This window comes from Phocoena phocoena, chromosome 7 (assembly GCF_963924675.1).
Source record: "Phocoena phocoena chromosome 7, mPhoPho1.1, whole genome shotgun sequence".
NCBI lineage: Eukaryota > Metazoa > Chordata > Mammalia > Artiodactyla > Phocoenidae > Phocoena > Phocoena phocoena.
Window position 1 is genome coordinate 57,345,743 of NC_089225.1, and position 23,606 is coordinate 57,369,348.

Sequence of the window (23,606 nt, forward strand, 5' to 3'; positions counted from 1 at the left end):
AACAAAACAAAACAAAACCCACCAATCTATAGCGTTAGGTGGGCTTCCATTTCTGGATATAAAATGTACATAAATATACATATTGGTTGAGATGTGAAGCTTGGTAAATTATGTGTTGGTAAAACATTTTTAAGTCCTTAGGTAGAAAACAAAGAAGAGCATTTAAAGTTTTATAGTGAAGAGCTTAACTCTTAGAATTAATGAAATACAGTAACTGCACATAGGGGAGTCTGAAGTACATAAACATCACTCTCTTGAATAATCTTTAGTAGGGCAAGTTACTACCTTATAGAGCACTTAAAAGCAGCATTCATTATCCTCTCTTGACTGCCCTAGGGTATACAGTACTCATCCAGGGAGGAAGCTCTAATGTTTACTCCATGCTGTTACATTGATTACGATGGGTCTAACTTGGAAAAGTGTGCCACTGGGTACAAAATGTAAGAAAAAGATTTTCAAGGGTTAATTAACACTGCTCTGAACTGCAGATTTTGTTTTTAAACAGCAACAAAAACACACATACACTAAAAGAAATTACAGTGGGTTAGGTTAGGTGAAGGAAGTTGTCATTATTCATATACATTTTACAACTAACATAAGGATATCTACAATCCACCCACATATATGTTAGAGGTATTTTAAAGAAGGGCAACTATTTGGTCCTCCCCCAAATTAATGAAAACATATAAATATAATATTTATTTTACAGTAGAAATTTGGAGCTAATCAATTAGTCCAATTACCATCTTACAGATAAAGAAACTAAGGCCCAAAGAGTGAAGTTACTTCCCAGAATCACAGAGGGAGTTATAAAAGAAACAGAGCTAGGACCAGAAATTCCGTCTGTTGACTCTTACTTCACTGAACAAACATATTTTAAATAAAAGTTTTTCCAAACTAGAGCTTTTGTCTAATATTAAGTATTCTAAGTATATTTTAATAATCATTAAGAAGAGTATCAGACATTGGTCAGTCCATTACTAAGGTCAAAATTTCTATCAATAGAGAAATCTAGTTGAGTAAATAAAGATTGAATACTCAGAGAAAGTAAATAAGATTTAACAAGTCTATATTCTCTAACATGTACAATAAAAGCTAGGCATAATTTTAATATTAAACTAAAGGTATACAGTGAAAGAAAACTAAAATCTTTATTACTACATTTCTAAGCAGACTTAGTGCTTTAATGTTTAGAGTTAAAATTTTAGTGCTGTAAAATTCAACTACTATGTTGAAAACTTTTTTCTTAGAGATTGTGTCAATTAAAGAGTAAATAGTCTGTTGTGCTGACCAATCTGACACTCATCTTAAGAGGTAATCTGCTAAAAATAATTTGTTATTCAAATTCTATGTTATATGTTGTACCCCTGAAAACAAATTTTATCACATCTGTCAGAACTTGGTTGGAAGAAACTACTCTATCATAGTTCAAAGAAAAAACACAATGTTCTCTAGAAACAATGTATGAAAAAGTCAGATCCATATTTCATATGTGCCACAAAAGCTCATCAGAGTAATAACCCTCCTTCTCTGGGGTGTTATCCTACCATCTGCTGCTCTATTACTTATCTTTATTTTGCAACTAATTAACAGCATAATCTTCTAAATTCAGCAAGTTAATTATCATTATTGTAGTCTTTGCAGCATCATCAGTCCTCGTGAAATCTTGTCTCCCCACCCCCAGAGAACATATGAAAATGAAGTACGTTGGGAGAGAGTCTGTTTCTTTGGAGTGGGCTCGTTAGGTGTTTGCTGATTAGCTTGGCGTGCAGAGGCAGGTCAGAAGAATTCTGCTGAACATGAGGTTCCATGCAGGGCCCAACTAAGTTAATGTAGGTTTCTGAACATTTGCCAAGATGCCCTCTGTCAGCTCTCAGTAGAAACCCCCTGCAGAAACCCTACTGGCTACCCACTGTGTGCAAAGATCTCTCTCAGTTTGTCACACAAGTCTTAAAGGAATGACTCTGGGGAATACTACTCAAATACTTTACTAAATCTTCTTAAACAAAACTCCTGGATGGTTAACATTTTCTTATTTAGAAGTTACTTTTTTTTTTTTTTGCAGTACGCAGGCTTCTCACCGTTGTGGCCTCTCCTGCTGCGGAGCACAGGCTCCGGACGCACAGGCCCAGTGGCCATGGCTCACGGGCCCAGCCGTTCCACGGCATGTGGGATCTTCCCGGACCGGGGCACGAACTCGTATCCCCTGCACTGGCAGGCAGACTCTCAACTACTGCGCCACCAGGGAAGCCCCAGAACTTACTTTTTGATTACAAATATTACATAGGAAATTTGTTTTATTAGAAGAGTAACACAGATAGCAAATATCTGTGGTTTAATGTGCTTAATGACAAACAAAACCCCTAAAACCTAAATCTGCTGAGATCCAGTGAAATTCTGTGAAAATAGTAGATAATAGGAATTTTCCTAGAGTATTAAAAAATACTAGGTAATCTTGTATTTGTGGACCACCATATATATATATTTTTAAAAACTACGTGCTTACTTTTCCAAAGACTTAACGTTTTTAAAAAACAAAACATAACAAACACAACTTGTCCTGAAGAAATTTCTTTAGCAAAAAAGAAGGATCTTATTTAAATATTTATAGTAGACACAAACACAATGCATATAAATCTTCCTGTGAGCACTGGGCATCTGAAAATCAGGGCACCACAAAAGCATCCTTGGCTATCTTAGGATACAAATAAGTTTCTCTTCAGCTGTAGTGCGCTACTCATTCTTATGTGTTCCAATGCTGCCATTTCTCAAACATTATTTTTTAACCACATTTTAGCACAATCACCATTGCTGCACTATTTAGCATGTCATTAACAGACTGTGACCACAAAAGTCAAACAAATCCTTAACAGAGATGCAGAATCAAGCAGGGAGGATATTTAAAATATTTTCAGAGTTGAAAACAACAAAGCAAAATCCAACTGAAGCAGTGAAAGAAGAAATTATAAGTTTTGCTGGGGTGCTACAGACTGGTAAACAGTCAGAAAAATTATTTAATGTGTAATGTGAATCTAGGGGATGTGAGCTGGGGACCACTCATTTGGAGAGCATGGAACTGGAATTCTATCACTGATAGAGAAAGAATTAAGTCCCATGATTGTTTATCTGATCATTAAGAAACCTCTGTGCAATGGGATATGAACCCAGTCTCAACTTTCTCCAGTTAGAATTATACAATTATTTATTTAGTAAATCTTTTTTTTAGCCCTTTGATGCTTAATTAAGTAATCAATGACACTGACATTTTAATCTAAATTTAGAAACAATCTGTAACTATTTTGTATTTTATGTTACAAATGTATCTAAAATAACTTGCCACATAGAGTAAGAGACTGCCCTTGGATTTTAGTTTTAAATGTTTGAGATTGATTTAGTCCTGTGATTTTAGTTGGAAGAACTAAGATAATCTTACTAAGCCTCTTAATAATACAGGAATATTGAAGAGAACCAAACCCTCATTATATCTATAATTTAATTATTTAAGTTATTGAACTACTTGGGGAAGTTTGTTAGACAATGAGGTACCTATAGAGAAAACAGGATATATTAAGTTTAAAATGAAGTTTAGTATGTTTAATTTTATTTTAAGCCCTTTAAAAGTGATCGCTGTGCAACTCGATTTATAAATTGGCCTTGAGAACTTAGGGAAGAAATAAGTTTTTGAATTTGTAACTTTATTTTTAAAAAGGAGACTCTCAATAACGGTTTTTGTGCACAAAAGTCACCATCAAGGGTATCAAAAAACTGAAAACAAGAGCCAAACACCTCATTGATACAATATAATCCTAACTGCCATACCTGTTGGGAAAAAAAGTCAATAATGGCATATTAAAAAGATATGAAGACTTTTTTTTTACTCTCTTGATGATCATTGGAAACATGTGCCAAGAAAAATCTCAAAACTTAAGATCACGTCTGCTGAATTTCTTAGTACCCAAGAAATGTTTGTTAAATAAATAGCAATCATTAGAAATAACTGTTAAATGAGGCTGATGCAAAATAAATGAACATGAATTAAACTACAAAACCCAAACTATTTCTGGGTTATTCCCAAAGGTTGGTAGATTTGTTTTGTGCTTATACCAATATATAAGTATACTTGATAATGATGATAATGAAATTCAAGCACTGAAAATTCTTCAATCAAACTGATTCACTGGATAATCAAATATCCTAAAGGTGGTACATTACCAAACCACAATGTAATTTAATTAATATAGAAATCAATAAGAAACAGATAAAAAGCCCTGAAATATTTGGAAATTATATACTATACTTTTAAATAACCCACAGTTCAAGGAAGAAATCACAAGGGAAATTAGAAAATAAATAATAAAAATACAGCATATCAAAATTTGTGCACAAAGTTATAGCGTTAAATGCCTATATGAGAAAGGTAAAAAGATTTAAATCAATAATCTAAGCTTCTACTTTAAGAAGCTAAAAAAAGATAAGCAAATTAAACCCAACTAAGTAGACAAAGAAAATATTAAAGATAAAAGTAGCAATCAATGGTAATACAGTATACCATTAAGAAAAATAAAGGCAAGCTACAGACTGAGGAAATATTCATGAGATATATATACATATCTATATATAAATTTGTATCTAGAATATATATAAAGAATTCCTATAACACAATAGTAAAAGACAAGTAACCAAATTTAAAGAATGAGCAAAAAATATCACAAATAATGTCTGGCTGATTGGAAATGTAAATTGAAACCAAGAGATGCTGCCACAATCTCCTAGAATGTCTACAATGAAAACAATAGATAAAACCAAATGTCCGCAAAAATGTGGGAACAACTGGAATTCCCATACACTGCTGGCAGGAATGTAAACCTTTGGCAAAAGGTCTGGCAATTTATTATAAAGTTATATGTATACCTACTCTCTGACTCAGCAATTCCACTCTTAGGTAGATAACCTTAATGAAAATATACATCTACAAAGAGAGTTATACAAGAATGTGCATACGAGCTTTATTCACAACAGCTAAATACTAAAAACCATTCAAGTGTCCACCAACAGGAGAATGGATAAAGAAATTGTGGTATACTCACACAATGGAAAACTACTCAGCAATAAAAAGAAACAAACTTTGATACACGCAACAACATGGATAAATCTCATAGACATATGCTTAGCTGAACACAAGAGTATATATTGATTCCATTTACATTGCTGGTGACAAATAGAAGAATAGTTGGGGGAGGTGGACTGATTGGGAAGGGAAATAAAGAAACTTGATGGGTAGATGTTAATGTTCTATACCATAATAAGGGTGTGAGTTACATGAATGCACTTAAACTGTACAGATAAAATCGGTCCATTTCAATCTATGTAAATTTTACATTAAGAAAGCCTTATGGGCTTCCCTGGTGGTGCAGTGGTTGAGAGTCCGCCTGCCGATGCAGGGGACACGGGTTCATGCCCTGGTCTGGGAAGATCCCACATGCCGCGGAGCGACTAGGCCCGTGAGCCATGGCCGCTGAGCCTGCGCGTCCTGAGCCTGTGCTCCGCAACGGGAGAGGCCACAACAGTGAGAGAGGCCCGCGTACCACAAAAAAAAAAAAAAAGAGTGAGGGTAGGGAGTGGTCTGAGGTACAGATAAAACAAGAATGGCAGTTATATCGCTAATAATTGAAACTGGATGATGGGTACATGGGGGTTCATTATAGAAACCTATTTATTTTGTATGTGTTTGAATTCTTCCATAACAAAAAGCTTAAAAAAAAAAGGAAATGGACTAATTTCTGAGTCTTTTTAAATTAAAAACAGGACAATCTTATTTATTATCCCAGTTAAAATAGGCAATCACCTAAATATGGCTATTTTATATGTTAACAATATTCTAATAAGAAATTTAATTGGACTGTTAAATTTAAGTGGGGCAATCTGTGACTCCCCGTGCTATTTTGGGGCTTTCAACCAGTAACTGTTTTTCATATATAAATTTGTGAAATGTAGCTTTGGTATTTTTTTTTAATATAAAGCATACAAAATACTTTTATTCTTATTAAATTTCTTAGTGATTAAAAGAAAAAGTTATTCAGGGAAGTTTACTAGTTTCTACAAATATGGCCTAATCTCTTATAGCCAAAAGTATTTCTTTAAATCTGATTTGTTCCATTGGAATTAATTTGTGGGGAAAAAGAGTCCACTGAATATGTAAAAATATTTTTAGATACAGTGTACAACAACAGGATCTCTTTAACTTCTATTTCTACTCTACTCAGTTTCACTAATTGAATTTTTCATTATAACAGTTATGTTTAAAGTAGGTAGTGTAAAACACATTCCCAGTGAAGCTCTTCTGCTATCAAGTGGAAAAGATTCATCTTAGTTATTATTTCCATGCCTTTGACCTAAACATGCTGTTATGTGAAAAATTCCCCTCCTGGGTTTTCAAGTTCCCTCACCACAATCAATAACCAGCTAATTTTAATACTCTTCAACCAACTATTATTCATTCAGATGGTATATAAGTTTTGCTGTTAAAAAAAAAAGTTATCCCATGCCAATTTCAGATTGATTATTTGCACTAATGGAGAATAGCAGTAAAAAATTTAAAGCCTTGCAATAATATTGATACATAATGGCTTTCATGTGTACAGATTTATATTATTAGTATAGTGCCTAGCATAGAACTGAAACAAATAATAGGTGTCTAAAAACTATCTATCGATTCATTGGTTGTAGTTAAGAATTAGCTTTAAAGTGTGTTAGACTATAGAAGGGAGAATTACACTTATTTGAAAAAAACCAACCCCCCACACTCCCCATCCCACAGCAGCAGCTTCAGATCTTCTACCAAGAAAATTAGCAAGTTAGTAGGATTTGGGGCTAAGAGAGACCCCAGAAATCAAAGTTTAACCCCTTTATTTCACAGATGAGGAAAATGAGTCTCTGAAAAGTTAAAGTAGGTTGATTAGGGGTACTGAATAGCAGAATCAGGATTAAAATGAAAATACGTCTCTTGATTCCTACTCTATAGTTCATCCCTTACCACCAATTTCTTAGTGTCTGAAACATAACTCAAAAATATGGTTTTCGTTTATATATTATGTGTAATGTTTACTAACTCGTATACTATTTCAGAATTCTAGTTAATTCTGTTCAACTCATTTGTATACTGTATACAACCACTCATTATATCAGCACTGCCTTCAGATGATTACTTCTAGTTTCAGCTGCAATATCTCTAGCCTCCAGCAGGAGGAGAATTTATCTAAAAAGCCACACCAAAAATCAGACAAACCAATGACAAGAACTAGAACTTTACTCCCAATCCATTCATTTGCTTTAAAGTATCAGTAACTTGTCACTATGCTAATGAAAACTTTCCTTTTCCAAATTTTCTGGTTCTTCTGTAATGTAATACAGTCCATGATTTTATAAAATTTGATCTAAATTGTGCATTTGAAGTGGGCTTTAATGGAAAAAATTAATTCGAAACAGGCTCAAGAAATGTATAGAACAAATAAAATCTTGCTTACCATTTTTGCTTCTGACTGTACTGGTTGAGGAGAGGAAGGACCTGGAATTCCCGGAACACTAGGCACCATGGTGACTGGTCGAACAAGCTATGCAGAAGATATTGAAAAATAATTGCTAGAGAATATATTCAAAATGAGATTTGTACTTTTATTTGCACAATGGCTGCTATAATAATTTACATATTATAATCAATATAACGCATTAACATTTACATGACAATATATTATACATTAATAGAAAATGTATATTAATATTATTAATATAAATGTAATTGGTATAATTATTTGAGACTTCAGAATTAGAAAACTGTATCTCTGTCGGAACCCTTATTGACCTTAATCCTGATTTATCCTTCAAAAGTTGTCAATTGGGGCTTCCCTGGTGGCGCACTGGTTGAGAGTCCGCCTGCCGATGCGGGGGACACGGATTCGTGCCCCGGTCTGGGAAGATCCCACATGCCGCAGAGCGGCTGGGCCCGTGAGCCATGGCCGCTGAGCCTGCGCGTCCGGAGCCTGTGCTCCGCAACGGGAGAGGCCACAACAGTTAGAGGCCCGCGTACCGCAAAAAAAAAAAAAAAAGAAAAAAAGTTGTCAATTGTTCTGAGACACTCACTTTCCTAATCTTCAATTTTCATAATTCCTTTTTTAAAATGATTTCTTCTTATAGAAAATAATATTTAAAGTGATGGATGCAAAATTTCTCACAGATCTGTCACCCATTTTGAATGTGAAAGGAAAGAATGTTAAAACTTGTATAACTAGGCATAGAAAGTAATTTCAACAATGAACTTTGCTTTTCTAAAATATATACATATAAAATTTCTAAAATATACAATGAAAAGTTCTTTGATATATTAATATAAAGCATGACAAAGAAGAACCTGATTACCTCTAATAATTCCTCTAATAATAATAATATGTAACAGATTTTTCTGGTTTTTGCCTTTTTTTTACTTTTTTTTTTTTTTTTTTTTGCAGTACACGGGCCTCTCATTGTTGTGGCCTCCTCCGTTGCGGAGCACAGGCTCCAGACGCGCAGGCTCAGCGGCCATGGCCCACGGGCCCAGCTGCTCCACGGCATGTGGGATCCTCCGAGACCGGGGCACGAACCCGCATCCCCCGCATCGGCAGGCGGACTCCCAACCACTGCGCCACCAGGGAAGCCCTGGTTTTTGCCTTTTTTAAAAAACCTAATATCAACACTGAATGATTAATTATTATGTACCTAAAGTATACCTCTTTTTCATTTCAGTTTCTCTCATCACAGTTACATTTAACGGGATAACCGTACAATCCCAGATACAGGACAAGGATGTTTCCCCCTTGAAAATATCCTCAGAAAAGAGGAAGTAATCACCTTATATTCGAGTCCTTATAAAATATCTCATTCTGAACAACAAAGTCCTGTTTGAAGACAACATATTATCTTGAAATTATTTCAATCAATGTTAATTTTGGATACTTAAAAAGGTCACTTTGGAAGAACTAGTTAATAAAAGAAGTAAATATTTAACATTAATTTTAGTATTATTTCTGAGGATATAATCTCACCAAAGTGTTAGATGTTCCTGTAAGGAGGCTTTTAAAACTAATTTTTAAAAGCTATACAATAAGTGATTATATTGTACTGATCAGAAACAACTATCTACAAGGTAAAAGAAGAAACTGTCTTTTTATTACATGAATGAATATTAGGACTTGGTGTAAGATTCCCAGGATTACAATAATAGATTCAAAAAGTGTTATACTGAAACTACTTTGGTGAGGATGAAAACAATGTGTTTTGGAAAATTGTGTGAGATTTCTTAAAAAGTGGTTCTAATGATGAAAACTTGAATGTTGAAGACACATTTGAAGAGTCTGAATAAACTTATGAAATGTGAGAACAGGAAAAAAGGATTATTTCTAACTTATATTATTCCAAAGAATGTGCTTCTAAATATCCACCATGTTATTAAATATTGTAAGTAGATATTTAACTACGTCTTTCAAAATTTATATATTTAACATGCCCTCAAAAAACTTTTCTTATGTATCTTCTCATTAGGAAAGTGGGGACTATCTATTGCCCATTCTACTAGACCATTTAGATTTTCACACGCTTGGGACAGCAAAGGAATTTTGTAAACCCAACCTGACCATAATATTTCACAGAGAGTGCTTTTATAAACAATTTCTATAGTAATCAAAATAACATGGAGTTACCTGATAAGTGTTCCAGTATAAATGTCTTCTTAAAGAATAGAAATCTATGTTAATATTTGAATTCTACAAATCTAGCATATTGAAATGGGTTGAATATGGAATAAAGTTCTTAATACTAAAAATAAAAGGAAAACAAGATTTTTAGGATGGAAAAATGTTTTCTATCCAATTTTGTTTGCCTTGAAAGGTAAATGCTATCACAATAAATATCAGTGAGTAAATATTGCTCACCACTAAGTATTCTGTTGAATTCAGTTTCATAAACTAATCAAGCAGCCCCCCCTTGGGCTGTATTTTCTGATTACAAAGATCGGTTTTACTATAAAGAAAAAATTTTAATAGTCTAAATTTCAAACTTACTGGGACTGCAGCTGGAACATGCACATTCGAACTTGTAATTGATGCAGGAATAGCAACAGGCATGGTTTGTCCATTAGGAAGATGTAACAGAAGAGGAAATGGGCCTGGTACAGGACTAAGGAAAACAAAAGAAGGCCAATTAGAGAAAAGAAATCCCTATCAATAATCTCTAAAAATACAAGAGTATTTTTACTCCTATTATTATATCATTTAAAAGTAAATTTTCCAGAGAAAGGTAAACACTGTATGATTTCACTTATATGTGGAATCTAAAAAACAAAACAGACGAACAAACATAACAAAACAGAAACGGAGAAGAGACAGGTGGTTTCCAGAGGGAAGGGTGTTGGAGAGATGAGAGAAATTAAGAGGTACAAACTTCCAGTTACAAAATAAAGGAGTCACAGGGATGAAATTCACAGTGTGAGGAATACAGCCATTAATAATGTTGTATCTTTGTACAGTAACAAAGGTGGTCAAAAGGTACAAACTTACAGTTATAAGATAAATAAGTACTAGGGATGTAATGTACAACATGATTAATATAGTCAACACTGTTGTATGTTACATATGAAAGCTGTTACCAGAGTAAATCCTAAGAGTTCTCATCACAAGGAAAAAATATTTTTTTCTTTTATTTTATATCTGTACAAGATGATGGATGCTCACTAAACTTACTGTGGTAATCATTTCATGATGTATGTAAGTCAGATCATTATGCTATACACCTTAAATGTATACAGTGCTGTATGTCAACTGCAGTTAACCCTTGAACAACAAGGGGGTTAGATGCACTGACACTATGCAGAGTTGAAAATCCCAGTGTAGCTTATGGTCGGCCTCTGTATCTGCAGATTGAACCAACTGTGGATTGTGTAGTGTGGTAGTATGTATTTGTTGAAAAATATCTGTGTGTAACTGGACTCACGCAGTTCAAACTGGTATTGTTCAAGGGTCCACTGTATATCTCAATAAAACTGGAAAAAAAAGAAAAAAGAACTGCAGCTCCAGCCCAAGAAAATGCCTATGTGACAGATGGAAACTTGATACCATCTTTCTCATAACATGAATAAAATACCCACAGAAAATTATTCATGGTATATATACACCACTCAAGTAATTAAAAACAAAACAAAAATCTTCCAATCACTGCAAAGCACATCGTAAAATTTAATTGTTTTTAATTGCATCTTAAATGCACAATGTACGTAAGCAGTGTAGAGAAAAAGAGGAAAAAAATGGAAAAAGTTATGAATTTACTTAGGACAATCTCCAACATGTTAGTTGAGAAAAATTCTTATCAACTACCTGTAAGAACTGAAAGAAATGTTACCTGGTGATAAAAATAATCTTATATGTTTTGTGTGAAATAGCATGAAAATAAGAGACCATCTTAAAATCACATTCTATGTTGATTTGTTTCTCAAATTAAGTTTTAGATATTTATTTTCTAATTTATTAGATACTATTTATATTTATTAAAAAGACTACCCAAGCATTTTTTCCGAAAATCAAAGCATGCAAAATACTATTAACACACACACACACACACACACACACACACACACACACACACGCCACAATTAGAATAATTAAATATCTTAGGACAAATCATAACAAGAAAAACTTAACAATTCATGTAATTCAATGATTGGCCCAAATCACTTACACGATTGGCCTGTTGGAGGACGGTGCCTGTGTGATTACAGTACTTGAGGTTGGTGAAGGTACTGCCTGCTGAATAATTACACTTGAGTCAGAACTTGTAAGCAGCACATTGGGAACCTGTAATGATGCTGGACGAACGATAGCTGATGTGGGCTGTGCAGTTTGTGTCAATGGTACTTCCTATTTAATAATGAGATAGAGAAAGAATGTAATTTAAAAATGCAAGTCAACAGAATATAACACATTTTTAAAAACAACAACAAACATAATATACCCCAAAGTATATTAATATTTAAAGTTAATTAAAAGAAAATTGTAGAAGCCACTGTAAAGTTTCAGATGCAATGTTCATATTTTAATTTAAAAACATCTTGAGTCGTTTTTTCAGTACAATTTGTTTTATCATCAATCTAGAAATAAGTTAGGCTGGGCAACTTGGCTATATAACTCCATGAGAATTTAAGTTAAAAAACAGAAATACAACTCCATTCTCATGGAAGCATAGAACTTAAAATCCAGAAGGGATTGCCTAGTCCTACTCCATCATTATACTGTATAAAGAAGAAATAGGTCCAGGAGACTGTTTTATAGTTGATACAAATTCAATAATAGAATACTTATAAAATGGTATTATAGTAAGGGCCCAAAAATGTTAAAAAATTTTTAAAGTAATACAAATATTTGCTAATTTCAGGTAACTATCTCTACATTATCAATAATTTCTCAGTATCAAAAGGCCAAGTAATATTGATACCTTGAATGTAAAAATAAATAACTATTGGAGTAACATCTTTCCAAAGTAAAGGAAAACACAGAACCTCATAGATGGTCTTTTCCCCAATTTTACAGATTAGAAAACAGAGATTATCCAGGACTCTGTAACTAGTTACTGTAAAAATTGGGTCTACTATGTTCTTTGAATTGGCCTTTATACTGCCATTTATTATCAAAATCTTATTAAGCTATACAGGAAGAAAGATAAACTAGTAGTACTAGGACTTCATTTATTTGACAAGTTTGAGAATTTACAACACACCCTCAAGGCCTAGTGGGAAGAGAGACAATAAACAAGTAAAACAAACAAGAAGATTTCAGACTGTAATGTGTTACAGACTAACAGCAAAACATAAGAAATCATGAAAGATCAACTGAGGGAAGGTTGGAGTTGGCTCCTTTGATAGCATAGTGAGGTAAGGTGAGCTTCTTTGCAAAACAGCATTTGAACAGGTACTGAAAAGATAAGGAGGAGAGCATTCTAGGGAAAAGGAAGCAATACCAAGAGCAATGTCTTTGAGGTAGGAAAAAGCTTAGAATACCTGATGAACACACCAGAGAATGGCATGAGGTGAGGCTGGATGGGTAGGTAAGTCCAGATCAATGAGGACTTATAGAAGGAGTGTGTTACCTTAAATGCAATGGCAAACCATTGAAGGTTTTTTTTAAGCAGGGAAGTGACATAATGTATTAAAAATAAAATAGCCTATGGAAAATAGATTGGAGATGGAAGTAGAAAGTCCAGGTAATTGTTAAAAATTATATTAACATTATTAATATATTAATTATATTACAATTATTATATTAATATTATTTGTATTTTAACAAATAATAATTGTTAACAATTATTAGAAGGTAATCGTTAACAATCCAAGTAAAAAATGATGATGGATTGGACTAAAGTGGTGACACTGAAGATAAAAGAGATAAATTAAGGATATATTCAGGAAGTAGGTCTAGTAAGATTTGTTACTGGTTTCAGTGTGAAGGAAAAGAGGGAATTAAGTATTCTTTATTCTTGGCCTGAGCAACTAGATGGATGGAAAGAAGTTTTCCCTGTTTTACCGAGACAGGGAAAACTGTGGGAAAAAAATCAAGGGCTCTAATTTAGACCTACTATGTTTAAGATGTCCATTAGACACAGAAAAGGAAATGTCAAGATGGAGCTGGATATGAATATGGAAATCTGGGAAATATCTGGGTTGATATAAATTTGAAAACCATGTAGATGGTTTTTAAAGTTATGAGTCTGGATGAGAGCACTTAAGAAAAAAATTGAGAAAGAAAAGAGAAGGGGGCCCAGAACTTGCTTTTTACAACTTGGAATAACTATGCCATGCCCAGGGGGAACTAATGACTGAGGAATGCAGGAAGAAGAAATACCCCTAAAAGAGGCTAAAGCAGCAATCAACAGGAAAAAACTGCTGAGTGTGAAGGGACTGAAATACTTTCTAGGAAAAAGATATTTATATCAAAGATTTAACAGCACTTCTTATAATTGTGATAATGTGGAAACAACCTTTATGTCCAACAAGAACAAGATAAGTAAATACATTAAGGTAATGATAAAATAAAGTGCAACCATTAAAAATTATGACTTTGGAAAATTTTCTAATGCCATGGGAAAATGTACATTAATGCTGAATGTCTAAAGCATGATATAAAAAAGTAAACTGGGACTTCCCTGGTGGCACAGTGGTTAAGAATCCACCTGCCAATGCAGGGGACACAGGTTCAATCCCTGATCCGGGAAGATCCTTCATGCTGCGGAGCATCTAAGCCCGTGCACAACTACTGAGCCTACGCTCGAGAGTTTGAGAGCCACAACTATTGAAGCCCGTGCACCACAACTACTGAGCTCACGCACTGTAACTACTGAAGCATGTGCGCCTAGAGCATGTACAATGAGAATGAAGAGTAGCCCCCGCTCACCACAACTAGAGAAAGCCTGCAAGCAGCAAGGAAGACCCAAAGCAGCCAAAAAAAAAAAAAGTAAACCAAGATTCCTCTTTGTATCCTATAACTATTCACTTACATATGCATATTTTTATGTATAAATGCATGCATATATCTAGGAAAAATGTTTCAAAATACTAGTAATTCTTATCAGTCAATTATGGGCTAAAAGGTAGTTTTTTTTTTTTTTCTTATATTTTTCTATATTCTTAAACTTTTTATAACGAGAATGTACTTTTATAACAAGGAAATGAAAAAAACACAAAACACCTAAGGTCAAAGCATTTATTCCTAGGTAAATAGTTACTTTTTCTGCCTTACTTCTAGCTCCTCTGCCATGGCTCTTCTATTCTCCCCAATAATTTTTCTGTGTGTAACAAAAAACGAATTATCTATAAAGGTACAGTCTTCTTTCCCTGAAATTTCTGAGTATTCACAGACTTTCACATATAATAAGACTATTACAACCTGACACTGATTTATGTATAATTTATTACGTTAACATTTCATGTAGATCAAATATTAGACTTTACTTAGCTGATTTTTTTCCACTTAGTTTGTGTTTCTACCATAAATACAAATTTCTAACCTTCTCATCACTGGTAGTAGACTCTGGGTGAGGTAAAGGACTATCCTGGTGAGTGGTTTCTACAACAGAGGGCTCCTCAATTTTGCTTCTTACGATGGGTGTTGCAAGAGGAGATAAATCTAGAGGCATCTAAAACACAAACGTTAAATAAAATGTTAGGAGTTTAAAAATAGCCAATCAGTATATCTAAAATAAGAGAGCAGGGAGTGAAAACTATGATTACTGTTCTGTCAGAAGCACTGTTTTAATTTCATGGTTAACAACATACTTTTTTAATGTCGTCTTCTGAGGCTTTCTTGAATTCATTCTCAAATGGACTTGCCAACTCATTAAACAAACCCACTTCTTCACAGTTTTTCAAGAACCTTGTTGGTGTTGGGGTCTGATCTGAAATAAATGTCAAGAAGTAAACACATAGATTTAAATATCATACAGGACCCTAAAATATAGCTAGTAAATTAACAAATTAGCGGGACTGGTTCAGTCAGCTGTTAATTCTCTTTGGAAAGACCTCTTCCTTTAAAGCAAACAAAATCTGGTTAAGTTTTTGTTGCAGTTTAAGGTATTTCCTCCAACTTTATGAACCATAAAAGTATGAAAAGAAGTACTTCTTGTTCCTTAGTCCACACATTCTCTCTGAGTGACATAAACACCCGCTTCTCAGAGATCAACTACTGTCGTTATCTAACACAAAATTTTTAAAAAATTTACACTATTAAAACTTACAAATGCATAAAATACATGCAATTTGGGGAAAACTAGGACAACAGCATGTATATTTGCTTTAACTTGGCCCTTCCACTAGTGTTCATAATCTATTATGAAAGCAAGCTTAAGATAAAACAGTCTTTAGTAGGTAGATCAAAATACTACAAGAAAAAGAAGGTTAAAACAAGAGCCCCCCGCAAACGAAAACTAAAACAAAACCCTCCTTTTTAAAGCTAATTTTCTATTTTAAAGCATTTTTCAAGCTTGGTATGAGGAGCTATGTAAGAGTTATATGTCTAATGTTCTAGCTTAATTCCTAGGCAGCAGAGAATTAGTCAAACTCTGCTTTCTCGAAACTTGAAACATTTTACCTACATTTGAATATGTACTCACACTAGGTGCATTAAAATATGTACTGAATGTACATGTGAACATGTATTAGTTACAGAACAAATGCCACTTAAGGTCCACGTTGAATTGAAAAAGAGCAAATTTATGAATTTTGCCTGTTTAGTCTTATTATTTTCAAGGCTGTTTACTCAGATTGATTAGAGTTGGTAGCACATTCAAATTCTATTCACATTTTATATATTTTAGGGCATCAGTTTTATAGGTTATATCAGGGATCAAGCTTAAACTAAATAAAAGTATAAGGATGACTCCTGGTTTAAGATAAAATACTCATAAAACCTTCTGTGAAATTAAAATTCACATATTTCTGTTAACTATTGGGTCCCCAGAGTGGGCATTACTTACTGTTTTATCTTCACCCTCACCTTAACATATTCCCAGAGTATTAATATGTTTACTACATATAAATATATTTAACACTAAAATGACCTACTTGTCATACACATTAGATATAATGTAGGCCTACCTCAGACACTATTAGTAGTATCAAAATTACTGAAGGACTTTTATTTTGTCTTCATTTTACCTAATAGTTAGTCTGCAACATATATAACCTCTACCCCCAAAAAGACTTCAAAATGGTATTATAATAAGGGCCCAGCATACTTGTATCAACCTAGGTCCATCATGACTGAATTAGTAAACTGAACATAAATTTGACTCTTCTGTTCATGCCCAAAGGGTTTGTCTATCTAAGCGTAGATATGGAAAAATCACTTTTATCAGTGATTACTATAATGATCAGGCTTGAAAAGAGAAAAGTCAACACAGGCACAATTGTTTAAACATGCACATGGCTTATGGCTATTGATCATCAAATATATACCATACACATCATGCATTATATTTATACAGTAATGCTAAACTACTCATCTCAATGTATATTAGTAAAAAAATGGTCAAGTGCTATGTTTGAATGTGTTCTACTTTTCTATTGCATTAAATATAAACAGATAGGAAAGTAAGTTCTAGAAACCAATCTCAAAATATTTTTGAGTTAAATGTTACAGAGAGAGATATGGCTCTAAGGCAAGAAATTCTAGAGAAGCAAAGACCTTCGTGCCTAGGAGAGTGAACCTTCAGGCTGTTGTTATTTTGTTTGTGTTTTTGGTTCTCTCTCCTAGTATCTGATGTATAGTGTTTTAAAGAAATGCATACTTCACTCTTGTCTACTTCCTTCTACTTATAGAAATGAAGATATGTTGAATGCTACCCTACATTTTTCCTAAACAAATTGTTTTTTGGTAAATTATCAACATTTTTACCTCCAGTTTTTTCAATGCAAAAATCTTGATACCGAATGACAAGAACCGTCTTTTTTCCTCATTATCTCTCCAAAGCATTGCATATGACAATTTGATCTCTATGTTGGGTAATAATTTAAAAGTATTAATAATATTCAGTATACAGGTATATAATTCTAGACTTACAAATAGTATAACCTAAGCTTTACAAGAGAAAAAAATTAAGTTAATTTGAATATTTATGTGAATCTGTGGTTATGACACAAAAAGGACTGAAATGTATATAAGTATATTAAATTTTATATAAAACTGTTTTCTTACCACACTACTTATAAAATATACAAAATGCAATGAAATTAACTGTTATGTGTGTGTACATATACAGAGATATGTACATATATATATTTAAATACCAAAAAAGGGGTAGCTGATATAGCATGGAAGGACAATAAACCAATGCATGAATTGGGTTTCTCTTTTTGCATACTGTAAGATAATCATCTGCTTAGGTGATACTGCATGTTCATAGGAGCAACATACAAAAATAAAAGCACTGACTGAATTTTAGCCCCCTTTATTGAGAGTATTTTACTAACACAGATGTTTAGTCCAAAAAGAAACAAACAAAATCCTAATGAACAAGTCTGCTAATTGCTCTTTCTCCAACAGGAAGAGCTTGATCATCATCTAGCTTCGCATAGCATTGTAAAGCAGGTGTAAACAGCTAAAAGAAACATTGACTAAACATCACATTAGTTCAACTATCAGTTAAATGTAAATTTTGGAAATGGTATGAATGTTCCCAGGTTTCTAATTAACTTCCACAAAAAATGACATTAAAATCCACATTTGAAAACCACACAAAAAGAGTGAAATGAATGGTCAGAAGGAAACATAAAAATGTAATGGGTAAAATACATGTTGCCAACATTTATTGTAAATGAAGTCATTGGAATATCACCAGACTATATTATTTACAGAGAATACACAAAAATTGTGCACATTCCAGGTGAAATATGTATATAAGCTATTAATAAAAGCATATACTAACCAGCCACAATGACACTGTCATTACGTGCTGGACCAAATTTCAGTGTCATCTCATGTTTATGTTTATGGACAGCCAAATGATCCTCGTTGGTAAAACGCTGTGGCAAAAAGTTTTAAAATATAGTTAAGATTTTCAATTTGATCAAATAAGTTAAATGATAAGGAAATTCATTTCCACAACATGTAAAACCACCATTAAAAAAGAAATAGCAGTTTGTTAACTATAAAGAACCTACTGTTAGTATAGATAAACATACTAGATCTCAAACAATCATAGAGAAACACATTACCCAAGAACAAGCAATTCTGATATAATACTAGGTCACATAACTCATTTTAGAGCATTTAAAAACAAAACCTGAGGCAAAGAAACTTTATATAAATTTCATTTGGACACTAAAAATAGAACACTATTAATTTTTGCCATATCATAGTAGAAATATATACTCCATGGTATAATGACTTTTGAAGAAAGCACTGTATTTTACTTAGATTTCAGGTTACTTACCACTTTTAAAATGAAAACTTTCTTATAAAAATATTACTCCTGGACAAATTAAGAGGTAAATCAGGTTCTTTATGTTATCACATAAAAAAAAGAATGCCTCGATCATAATCCAGCAAAGAAATAGTGGCCAGTACAATAATAAAGCAATTAATTACTTTAAAATAAAATTAAGGACTTCCCTGGTGGCACAGTGGTTAAGATTCCGCCTGCCAATGCAGGGGAAACGGGTTCTAGCCCTGGTCCGGGAAGATCTCACATGCCGCAGAGCAACTAAGCCTAAGCCCGTGCGCCACAACGACGGAGCCTGCACTCTAGAGCCCAAGAGCCACAACTACTGAAGCCTGCGCACTGCAACTACTGAAGCCCATGCGCCTAGAGCTCATGCTCTGCAATGAGAAGCCCGTGCACCGCAATGAAGAGTAGCCCCCGCTGGCCACAACTAGAGAAAGCCTGCACGCAGCAAGGAAGACCCAACGCAGCCAAAAGTAAATAAATAAATAATTTTTTTAAAAGTAAAATTAAATTAAAATTTTAACTTAGAATAAAGTGAATTTTCATTTTATTATCGCATTCTTATATAAAAAAATGAAGCAAATTTATTTTTAAAACTACACTTAGCTTGGATACATCCTGCCTACCAAAGGTGACATTTATGATTACAATATAATAAATGCATTGTTTAAATACCTCCTGACTGTGTCTGGACATCAATCTTTATGAAGATGCTTCCTTATCTTTAGTAACATTTATAACTGAAAATAGAGAGCACTTACTTTTTGTTATTTCAGAGCAATAATTATAAAATGCCAAATTAAGAGATCTAAACTCACTCTCTAGTCTATATCCTTACAAATGGGATGTTAAAATTATATATATTTGAACTTGGTTCCTCTGAACCACCAAAAATGGATTCTTTCTCTTTGGTCTCACCACCCCACTATCCAACTCACTACATCCTTTCATGCAACAAATGATAATAGCTTTAGGGTAACCCTAAAACTACATAAAAGAATGAAATATTTCTTTCCATTATGTTTTTTATTCTAAATATTAAAAGTATGACCTATATCATACTTAGGCCAGCCCACAAGCCCACTGTAAAAGTTAATCCCTCTCATATATACCCCATCTTGCTCTGCACAGTGCCTGGTTATAGCACCTATCAAATATGATATTGATATTTTTGTATTTCCTTTTAAGTCGGCTGAGCTCCTACTATTTGAGCTCCCCCAAATTTAGCATATACTAAGTAGTCAATAAATGCCAATTGAAAGAAAGAACACCTTACAAGTAAAGAATTGAATCTTCAAGCCCAGTATAAAGGAAAAACAAAAAACCCACCAAACCACAGACTGCTCCTTAAGATGAATTAAGCCTTTAATTTAATTTGGCTGTATAGTGCTCTCATGTAAGTATGCTTACCACTAAGTCTTTAAGTTACTGTACACCAGTGGAAAATTATTATTATATGACCCCTCTTCAAAACCTGCTTGTATTCCCATTGTAGGTGAGTGTCCAGATGCAAACAGTACCTCTACCCCTTGACTTATTCATTTACTCTTCAAACATTTATTAAGTACCAACTATAGGCAATGGGATCATAATCCAGCTCCTCCCCACTCAAGTGCTATTTTCCTATTGCTTCATCATTGTAAGAATCCTTTCCAAATTGGAGAAATAAGGGCTTCCCTGGTGGCGCAGTGGTTAAGAAACCACCTGCCAATGCAGGGGACACAGATTTGAGCCCTGGTCCAGGAAGATTCCCACATGCTGCGAAGCAACTAAACCCGTGCGTCACAACTACTGAGCCTGCGCTCTAGAGTCCGCGAGCCACAACTACTCAGTCCGCGAGCCACAACTACTGAAGCCCAAGTGCCTAGAGCCCGTGCTCCGCATCAGGAGAAGCCCACATGCAGCAATGAAGACCCAACACAGCCAAAAATAAAAAAACAAATTGGAGAAATAAGAAATAGTCATCCTTTGATAGACCGAATAACAAAGCTCTTGGAGAATGAACATAGCTATAGCATTTACTTGTGTTACTTCATTGCTTTTTACTTTGCATTACAGTTCTGAATGTCTTACAAGTATCTTTTTTTTTTTTTGCTTGAATGTCTTACAGGTATCTTAAAGCAAGGTTCACTTTATGTTCCAAAGAACCTAACAACGTGGCTTTCTCCATTGAGGGCAATCATTAAACATTTGCAAATGAATGTGTTTTGGTAGTAGAGGTCTTAGATTTTAAAACAGCAGCCAGCATAATTAACAGATAGTTATGTGCTAAGAATTTTTTATCCTAACAGTATCCTCTGCTTAGATTCTGGTTTGAACACAAATATCCAAATCAAACAGCAACTACATATAGAATAAATAACATTATGCTTTATACAAAACATGTGAAAACGGCACCGAGATTGATTCTAAGTGAAAAGAAACAGCTAAAAGGATCCTAAAAAACATTTAGGATCATATGACTAGTAAGAGGAGAAATGCGACGAATATGAATTTACAAAGTCTCATGGAGAATGTACAGATCAAATTTACCTGAATGCTATTTATAAAGGAATTGTTGATCATATAATGATATTATTTATATATACGGGTAAAATACACTGAAATTGACACTTGATACAGGTGAGTTTAACCTTGGCTATCATCTGAGAAAACTTATTTATCTCTAACAAGAAACTTAAAAAGACAGTGTCAAAAGGCAGTCACCAGGAACGTATATATTGTAAAACGCATTCTTTCTTCAACAAACACATAAAGTAGCTATTACAAGCTAACATTTTTGCAGAATCTCTTTGAACTGCTTTCCCAGACAAATTAAGAATTTTATTCTAAAAATAAGCTTCGTAGAAAAATTATAATGATACTGCTAGTGATAACATATTGAATTCATACAATTTCTTTCTTCCAGGCAATTGAGAGCACAACTCCAATGCAAAATGTTACTGATGTGTAGTGTTTTGTTAAAGAAGAAGACTTTGAGCATATAGCTGAATAAACAATGGGAAAGGCAGTCAAGAAAGGTAGGATAGGCCAATCATCTCTTTTAAAAGGTTAAAAAGGATGGGTAACCTGACAGGTAGGAGGGAGGTGAAATAGTTGCTTCCATAATAAATTAATTTAAGCTCTGGTATCTGAGAAATCTGTGTTTCCAAGGCTTGAACACTCTTACCAGAATTAACTTCCTAAGAAATCAGTCATTCTGCATTTAATACATGCATTCATATCTATGATATAGATTATTATTCCTATTTAAAATAGATTAAATAGGTACTAAGTTATAAAGCCATCAGGCCAATAGCCCATTTTATTACTTCTTTAACTAGCTGAATTATTTTATTCAACATCAGGAAGTTACTAATTAAACACACACACATACACACTTCCACTCTCACACCTTCACTGAAACTTTAGATTAAATAAAATGATTATCTCCTTTGTAAAACAACTTATAATGTATTAACATTCTACCAAAGAAAGAATTTTCAATAAGAGTATCACCAAAAGCAAAGATACTATCAATAAAATATGAGTTTCAATGTTAAATGAATCTTTCACTAAATTATCTCAACTTCGTCTCTTTTACTGAATTCAGTGGAACACCATGTTAAAACAAATGAAATGAACAGGACTCTGTGAAATACCTAATAGTGACTGAGCGAGCATATGAAAAAAATTGTAATATAAAGAGTCGAAAGTTAAAATCCTCTGCATTGAATTCTATAAGTCTCTCTCTCTGAAATGACATTATCAACAAAATGTATTAAAAATTTTAAATACCTATTTGAAAATTTAAGTCCATTAAGTTTTTTAAAGGTGAAATTCAAATTTGGAATAATGTTATCACCTACTAGTGACAAAAAATAATTTGTAATACCACCAATAAATTGGTGTTTCTAAAATCAATTCTTATTAGAATTTCTGATTTCCTAGGAAATACTATTTGAATCTAGAGAGAGATTATACCATTTCTGTTCTAAGCAAGATTTAACAAATGGATGATGCTGACCTTAGCCGGATTATCATTTTGGCCAGTAACAGTTACAAGGTATTATAACATAGAGATTAGACTATTTTAAGTATCTTAGGGAACAAATATAAGCCAAAAAATAGTTAATAATACCTAGGATTGGAGTGTTCATGATGAGAACGGTGCTTAGATAAATTACTAGTGAAAATAAATTGTTCTAGCTTTTAAAAACAATATGCAAAATGTATGAAGAACCTTAAAAATGTGTATACATTTTCACCCAATAATTTGATTTCTAAAAATGTATTTTGAGGAATTAATTAGAGATGCATATAAAGGGTAATACAGAAGAATACTCATCACAATGTTGTGATTTTTTAAGGCCGTAATAATTTTTAGGTCATAAAAGAGGAATGGGTAAATAGATTATGGGACACATCCTGGCAATAGAATACTACACAGGAACTCAAACCCATGTTTTCAGTTAACACACAAAATGCCCATAATACATATAGTGTCATCTGCATACAAACAGAATACAAAACTTTATGTGCAGTATGATCCCAATTTTGTTTGAATAAATAAAAGGGGGGAAGGATATAGGAAATACACCAAATGTTAACAGAAGTCC

General features: G+C 33.4%; 1 protein-coding gene across 2 annotated transcripts in view; it reads right to left on the reverse strand.

Moving 5' to 3' along the window:
* Positions 1-23,606, reverse strand: part of ATF2 (activating transcription factor 2) — a 59,931-nt gene that overhangs the window by 22,265 nt on the left and 14,060 nt on the right. The window contains exons 3-9 of one of the 2 annotated variants that reach the window (XM_065880353.1): positions 18,560-18,586; position 17,408; positions 15,344-15,462; positions 15,076-15,204; positions 11,758-11,936; positions 10,089-10,203; positions 7,524-7,610 (exon numbers count right to left, since the gene is read on the reverse strand). In XM_065880353.1, the coding sequence (XP_065736425.1) occupies positions 7,524-7,610; positions 10,089-10,203; positions 11,758-11,936; positions 15,076-15,204; positions 15,344-15,462; position 17,408; positions 18,560-18,586 (657 nt within the window). Of the gene's footprint in view, positions 1-7,523; positions 7,611-10,088; positions 10,204-11,757; positions 11,937-15,075; positions 15,205-15,343; positions 15,463-17,407; positions 17,409-18,489; positions 18,587-23,606 lie in introns of both variants that reach the window. The other variant, XM_065880352.1, reaches the window with a different exon arrangement.